Here is an 8,495-nt window from a genome sequence, read left to right on the forward strand (position 1 = left end):
CGATTTGTGAAATTTGAACTTAAACCAGCTGGTACAAATATGAATAACAAATTTTAGTTATGCTATTTTTTTCTCAATCAATCTGAATATAATTTTCCTTTTGAGTCGTGGCTGACAAACGAATTAGTGCTTATCCTCTGTTGATGATTTTCAAGTCCTTATACGATTTTGGTTGTATCTTCAGGAAATGGAGGACCATTTTCTCGGTGACCAGTGTGACATCATGAACCCTTTTGAAGAAGACTTATTTGGTGCATTTGGAGACGATTTACATAACTGTGATCTGCCTACGAAAGGCAACTCCTCTATCTTCCCTATCATTGAAACAAACAATTCCGCTACCAGATTATGTGTATCTGCAGCAATAGAAGCCCCTCCAATAGTAACTGAAAGACCAACCCAACTGCAAAACCCAAATGGCTGTAGCTGGTCAACCGTCTATAACTTTTCTAGTTTTGATCAACCTTCTTCTTCTCCGATGCTTCTCACTTTTGGAACATTGAACCCTGGCGAGAATAAGGTCTGTGATGTTCTGTCGTCCAATGGTTCATTTGTAAACTTTGATCATAGGACCACAAGAATTCAAAAAAGAGGAAAGAGAACTGGGGGTCGTACCAGGTCGCCTTCCCAAACGTACGATCACATAATGGCAGAAAGAAAACGACGCAAGCATCTGGGCCTGCTATTCTCGTCTCTTTCTTCCATACTTCCTGGCCTCAAGAAGGTATCATCTGATATTTCACATCCAGTTTTGAACATTTTCCTAATCGTATTTAGGTGATTCATAAGATATTTTGAGGAGATTTTAGTCTAGTGATTAAAGTGCTGTTCCAAAAATTAAAGATTTTGAGTTTAAATCCGCCTTTTACCTCCATGTTTTTTAATCCTCATCCCATCCCTGTTTAAAAAAAAAAAAAAAAAGTAAAGTAGCTTAAAGAAATTTGTTTTTGAAGACACACTAGTAGTAATAATCTTCTTGACTAATTTGGTTGCTATCATCTCATATCTTTCTTGCAGATGGATAAAACTTCAGTTCTTGGAGATGCCATAAACCAGTTGAAACATCTTCAGGAGAAAGTAAAGACACTGGAAGAACAAGTCACAAAGCAAACCGTGGAATCCGTGGTTCTTGTGAAGAAATCACAACGTCTGGTTGCAGATGATGTATCTTCAGATGAAAGGGGGTGCAACAATAATAATCAGCTACTGTTCCCTCAAATTGAAGCCAAAGTTTGCGACAAGGAGGTTCTGCTAAAAGTCCATTGTGAAAATCATCAACCAGGAGTGCTGATAAAATTACTTTCGAAGGTAGAAAACCTCAATCTTGCCGTTACCAACACCAGCGTAACGCCGTTCGGAAATTCGGCTCTTGAAGTTACGATCATTGCCGAGGTGAGACAAGAAGAATTATTTTACAGCTCAGTTTAATTGTTGAAATTTTACAGATCACTTTATTTATGAAGGGTTGAAATGTTTTGTAGTTGGAGAAAGAATTCAACATGACGACCAAAGAACTAGCAAAAAACCTTGGATCTACCCTTCACCTTGTAGCGCAAGAATCTTGATCAATGCAGAGTTGCCACGATAATTATTCACGGATTGATGAGATTAATGTTTAATGTCAACCCTCAACTGCAAGATCAATTTTATGCAAAGTCGAGGTTGAAGTTGTTCGTTCCTTTTGTCCTGGGAACGTGGACCTTGGACCATGACAAATAATGGTTTGACCATTTTTTTGCAGTTAATTACATTTGCTATCCTTGTGGTTTGACCAAATTACAGTCAAACTCCTAGAATGCCAAAACGTTTATCAAATACCCCTCTCACATTAACCACCGCTAGAAATAGTGCCTGTATGAGCAAACTATATGTCTAAAAGCCCCCAAAATACCCTTTTGTAACCTCTCCTGAGGTTTATCGAAATTATATTTGCTTTCCCTGAGGTTTGTCCAAAATGATATATAATGAGCACATATTTTGTCCAAATCAGTCCAATGCTTTGCATGGTCAATCATTTATTAGATAAACATTTTCACTAGTTAGTTGCATCAATTGCAACAAAAATTTTGATGAAAATCTTAATATTCCCGATAATTGCAAATATTTATTTTTTTCCCGATCATCTTTTAGTCGCTCTAACTTATAGTCAGCACAACCAAAATCCTAGTCACATGGGATCACAAAGAATACTATTTTGATCACTGATACAATACCTTTAGCTACTACTGTTACATTTATTATATTGAAAACCTTTTTCCATATCAATGGGCAAATAATTAAACTCTATTTTCTAAAAAAGAAAAGAAAATATTTATTTTAAATGCACCTAGAAGCATTTAATTTTTATTCAAAGAAAAAAATTAAAAATCAGAAGTAAAAGTTCAAAACAAAATACTTATCTATAATTAAGGATAAACAAATAAATTTTATTTTATGGATAAAAAACCATATACTGTAGCTAAATTTTATTATACACCAAATTATATATTTAAATAAACTGGATAATTGTTGTGTGGGAAAGGTGCTTTAGAGAGCTTTGTAGCAGCTAAAATAAGTCTTAGGCATAAATTTTCTCAATTTTTTATTTTTATTTTTAGCAATGTAATCGATTGTTTTTGGGGGCTTTTTTTTTTCTTGGATCACAATAAGAGATTTTCTTATAAAGTTGGCTATTCAAAAGTTAAATTGCAATCAGGTCAAATTATAGGGTCCTTTTTATAATTTGGACAAACTTCAAGAGAGATAAATATAATTTTAGCAAAGGGCAGTTATGTCATTTCTCTGCTTCCATTAGTCGGCTTTGAATGCCATCGATCACTTATAAGTTGGTGATTGTAATTTGGCCAAATCACAGGGTTGGTTTGATAATTTAGTCAAGCCATAGGGAGGTAAATGTAATTAACTCTTTTTTTCTTTTAATTTTGAAAAAACAATCATGGTTTAACTTGAGAATGTGGCTCGCTCTATCCGCGAGTTCCTTTTATATATAGGTAACCAATAGTGTATAATATGTGGGTCTATATATATACACACACACATTCATACATACATATAATATATGTATATATATACATATATATATAATATTTATACACACATAACGAAATATTAGAAGAAATTAGTCAAAAATCAAAAGAATTAAAACAATCTTATAATCAGGTAGAAATATTATTATATAAAATAGAAAAAATAATTTTGAGTTAATATATGAGCAGTACTAATAAACCACCTCCTTCTCAGTATGCTTTTTATCCTGAATATATAAAAATATTAGAAGAATTAAAATATTATCACCAGGAAACATTAGGGTTAACAGATTACTTAGGAACTAGTATATCAGATAAAACATATCCTAAACAAAATAACGTAATAATAGCCTTGTTAGTATCATTACATAAGAAAATAGATGCAGTAACAGAAAAAGTTAGGATTTTGCAGATAGATAAATTTGAAAAGGACCTGGAAGAGATTACGTATCAGTTTAAAAGACTACCAGTAACAAGGAAAGAAAATAAGCCACATCTTAGTAACATATTCTCAGTAAACCCCAAACCACAAAAATTTTAAAATGACGAGTAGAAGCTCATTTACAGGACCCAGTAGAACAGTTAATGAAAATACACAAATAGGAACTGGTGTATTAAACATAGGAAGACAGTTAAGAAGAAATAGGAGCATGCATTTAGAAGAGGCAATACATATAGAAAGAGATTTAGAAATATATAGAAATAATGAAATAAATTCATTAAATCCGAGAACTTTATATTCAGTAGGATTTCTTAAAAGTAATACAGGATTATTTAGACAAACTAGAGAAGAGCCAGTAAGTGCATTAACAAATCCAGTAAATCTAAGAATAATAACACAACAAAGTATAAATCAAATCAGAAGACAATATACATATATGCATATAGGGTTAATAGTTATAGGAATAAAGGGTTTAACAAGAAAAGGATTAGGAAAAAAGGTACTATTAGCAATATTAGATAAAAGACATAAAACAGTAGAAGATGCATTAATAGCCAGTATAGAAGTAGATATGAACCAAAATAGAGGAATATTTTATTGTAGTCCAGATTTTATGGTAATCTTAGAAGATATTAAAAATTTAGAAATAGGCATACAAACTAAAGGATATGAAAAATTTTCAAGGAGATAATTTAACAATAAGCATAGGATTTATAGGGAGATTAACAAATAGCAGTAAAACCAGATACAAGGTAGATATTAAACCAATAGTAGAGGCTATGGCTAGTAAGGGAATAAAATTAATAAAACCAATAGAAGTAAGTTCAGAAAATTTGGCAGGAGAAGAATGGGAAATTAGTAAATTTATAGAAGAAAATAATCCAATCATACCAAAAGATAGTATAATATATAAAAATAGTAAGGGAAAAACAAGTATTAGGTTCTATAATTATGAATCAACATCTTTAGGAATAGAAAATGGAGAAGCAGAAAGATCAGATACAGAGTTAGATCTAGTAGAAATAAATTTGATAGAAGAAGAACTTGTAGAACTAGAACATAAAATTATTTATCCAGCAGAATTAAATATGATTTTAACAGAAAAAGAATTATTTGATTTAGAAAGAAAATTAGAATTAAACGGACAAATAACTTTAGATGAAATTCTATATTATGACTACATAGGAAATATTAGAGTTAAAAAAGAAGAAAATGATATTGAAACCGTTAGGATAACATCATATAGAGAATTAATGGAACAAAGCAGTGGAAGTAATCAACCAACAAACATGCAAACTGACACTAGCCAAGCAGGGAATGTTAGAACATATGAACCAGGGCAACCACCTAGAATAATATATAATGAATATAGAGAACCAGAAGAAAAATATAATCCTAGAGGAAAAAGAAGACCTTTAGAATTAGAAATAAAAGAAAATTCAGTAGATGAAGGAAAGACTTTAATGTTAACATCCTATGACCCCCAAATGATAGAAGATGTAATAGGTAGTTGGAAAGCAAGAGTAGTTAGGAAATATATACAAAAAGGGTTTGATCATAATGTAACAGAAATGTATACGTATTTAGAAACATTTCTAGGAGGAGTAGCAAGAGCAGCTTGGGAAGCATTTAAACAAAAATTTCCAGATAAATTACAACAAGACCAGGTGCATGGAGTAAATCCCATGAATTTTGTTAATAGAGTAGAAGAAATTCTTTTAGCAACAAGTCCAAATAGAGGAGGAGTTCTAACACAAATAGAATCTATAAGAAAAATAGAACAACTATCTATTAGAAATTGAAAATATATTAAACCATTTTTACAAGATTTCTTATATCATAGCTGTTTAGCGGGATGTTTTTATGATGAAGGAATTATAGAAAAATTATTTGCTAAATTACCAGACGATCTAGGAAAGAAAATATATACTTTATATAAAGAAACACCTATGGAACCAACACTAAAAAATGTAAGTACAGCTATAAGATTCATAATTAATAGATTAGTAGAGGAATGTACGTTTATTAAAATACAAAGATAATTAAAAGGGGAATATAGTTTTTGCTCAGAAATATATACACCACAAAAATATGGAGAAAGAGAAAAAGAAAAAAGAAAGTATAGAAAACCTTATAAAAATTATAAAAAGTACCCCAGAAAACAATACTATCTTCGGAAGAGCAAAGCTAGAAAACCATTTCTTAAAAAGGAACATCATGTTAGAAGATATAGGCCAGAACGTACCTATGGGAATAGATTATCTTGTTTTATTTGTAAACAACCTAACCATTTAGCAACCAATTGCCCAAATAAACATAATTCTTTTAACAAAGAAGCTCATTTAGTAGAATTATTTTCAGAAGATTTAATCGAAATAGATGACAATATATTAGAAACAGAAAGCATTTATAGTATAGTATCAGAAGAGATGGATTTAACAGATTTTATAGAACAAGAAGATACAGGATTCATAAATGAAATCCTAGAAAAATCAGAAAATAGAACTATTATGGATAACATATACCTAGAAGAAATAAAAGAAGATTTTAAAAAATTAGATGACTTAGATCTAGTAGAAGTAGAATGTACTCATAAATGGGAACACAGAAAAGGTAATTATAGTAAAGCTTGTTATAATTGTAATAGATACCCAGCAATAGAATTAAGATTCCAATGTCAATTATGTTATACAGAAGGATGTAAATTTTGCTTGGATAAATTAGCACAAATATACGTTTTATTAGAACCAGTTAAAAAGGATAAAACAGAAAACACTGTGCCCTTAGAATATTACCTAGAAAGAAGAATAAGAATTTTAGAAAATAAAATAGAACAATTAGAGGAAAAAATAGAAAAATTTGATAAAGGGAAATCGATAGAAAGGGAAGTATATATAGAGAATGCTGATATAGAAATTTTTCCAGAATTAATAAGACATAATTATGATTCTGAATTATTACAAGCAGGGATACCAACGATAACTTCCATTGAAATAAAAACTAGAATAATAATAGGAGACTTTGATACAGAAGTTTTAGCAATAGTAGATACAGGAGCAAGTAATATAGTTATCCAACAAGAATTAATACCAGAAAAATATTATGAAAAAGCATATAATATTAGAACTGCAAGGCAAATGGATGGTAGTACTTACACCTACGACACTGCAATTCATAATAGTCTCTTATTTTTTGAAATAGACAATAATCACTGCACACCACCTTATCCAGTAGAAGAAATATATGTTAGAAATTTTCCTTATCAAATGATTTTAGGATTAGCTTTTTACTACAATCATATCATGGCATGATTATTACAAGGACAGGGTTAACATTCTTAAGAGACCATACTTTACCTTATAATACATTCATAACACCAGGAATACGGAAAGACAATAAAAATACAGAAATTCATAATTGTAAATGTAAAGGAGCAAAAGATTGCAAATGTAATCACATAGAAACTATAGAAGAAATAGAAGAATTTAATAATATAGAAACTATAGAAAGCATAGGAGAAGATTTTAATGAAATAGAAATAAGTTTAGACCTTTTACAAAATGAGAAAATCTATAATATGTTAGAAACAGGACACACAGATATAGACCGATTAATAAGTAAGTTAGAAAAATTAGAAATTTTTGGAGAAAATCCAACCATTCATTGGGAAAAAGATAAAACAGAATGTAAGTTAGAAATTTTAAACTCAAATTTAAAAATTAGTACAGCAAAAATAGAAGCCAGTAATGAAGACATAAAAGAATTTGAAATGCATATAGGAGATTTAAATAAATTAAAAATAATCAGAAGAAGTACAAGTCCACATAGAAGTGCAGCATTCATAGTTAGAAAACATAGTGAAATAGTCAGAGGAAAAAGTAGAATGGTAATAAATTATAAAAGATTAAATGATAATACTAAAGAAGATAGTTATGACATACCAGATAAAAATGAACTAATAAATAGAATTCAGTATAGATATATTTTTAGCAAATTTGATTGTAAATCAGGATTTTGGCAAGTAATAATGCACACAGATAGTATAGAATGGACAGCTTTTACATGCCCCTTAGGACATTTTGAATGGTTAGTAATGCCTTTCGGATTAAAAAATGCACCGGCAATATTTCAAAGAAAAATGGATAATATTTTTAACAAATATAAAGAATTTGTCATAGTATTCATACATGATATATTAGTATTTTCAAAAAATAAAGAAGAACATGTTGGGCACTTAAAGTTAGTTTTCGCAGAATTTATTAGACATGGAATAATAATTAGTAACAAAAAGGCACAATTTTTTAGGAAAAATATAGAATTTTTAGGAACAGAAATAGGATAAGGAAAAATAAAATTACAACCACATATTTGTAAAAAAGTATTAGAATTTCCAGATAAAATAGAAGAAACGAAGAAATTACAACAATTTCTAGGACTACTAAACTATGCCAGACCTTTTATAAAAAATTTAAATAGTTTAGTAGCACCATTATATAACAAAACATCTTTAAAAGGACAAAAATTTTTTAATAAAGAAGATATGAAATTGGTCCAAACAATAAAACAAATAGTAAGTAAACTAACAGATTTAAAATTACCTTTAGATACAGATTATTTAATAATTGAATGTGATGGCAGTAGTATAGGATGGGGAGCAGTTCTTTTTGCAAAACCAAATAAATATAGTAGCAAACATAGTGAACAAATTTGTAGATATGCCAGTGACAAATATAAGGAAAAATGTAATAGAAGCAGCATAGATAATGAATTGTTAGCAGTAAAATATAGTCTAGACAACTTTAGACTTTTTATACTTAACAAACCAGAAATTACTATTAGAACAGACTGCGAGGCAATAAAAAAGTTTTTTGATAAACACAATGAAAAAAGAAGTTCTACTAGAAGATGGTTAAACTTTGTAGATAGCATTATAGGTAATGGATATAAAGTTAGGTTTGAACATATTAAGGGAAAAGATAATAATTTAGCAGATTTTTTTTTCCGTCTATTTAACAATTCTTCTGATC

General features: G+C 29.7%; 1 protein-coding gene and 1 long non-coding RNA gene across 2 annotated transcripts; both read left to right on the forward strand.

Moving 5' to 3' along the window:
• The first annotated feature begins 201 nt into the window (after positions 1–201).
• On the forward strand, positions 202–781 carry LOC140004467 (uncharacterized). Its single transcript, XM_072077164.1, has one exon. The coding sequence runs from the start codon at positions 224–226 to the stop codon at positions 779–781; it is 558 nt and encodes a 185-aa protein (XP_071933265.1). The 5' UTR covers positions 202–223.
• Positions 782–1,027: 246 nt separating this feature from the next.
• LOC113727662 (uncharacterized) lies at positions 1,028–1,745 on the forward strand. Its single transcript, XR_011839940.1, has 2 exons — positions 1,028–1,392; positions 1,482–1,745. It is a non-coding gene; the product is annotated as an uncharacterized lncRNA (long non-coding RNA).
• The last annotated feature ends 6,750 nt before the right edge of the window (positions 1,746–8,495 follow it).

This window comes from Coffea arabica, chromosome 2c (genome assembly GCF_036785885.1).
Source record: "Coffea arabica cultivar ET-39 chromosome 2c, Coffea Arabica ET-39 HiFi, whole genome shotgun sequence".
Classification (NCBI taxonomy): domain Eukaryota; kingdom Viridiplantae; phylum Streptophyta; class Magnoliopsida; order Gentianales; family Rubiaceae; genus Coffea; species Coffea arabica.

What these genes read in the sequence shown, in the direction of transcription:
- LOC140004467 (XM_072077164.1), top strand. Translation starts at nt 224, where the DNA reads ATGAACCCTTTTGAAGAAGACTTATTTGGTGCATTTGGAGACGATTTA.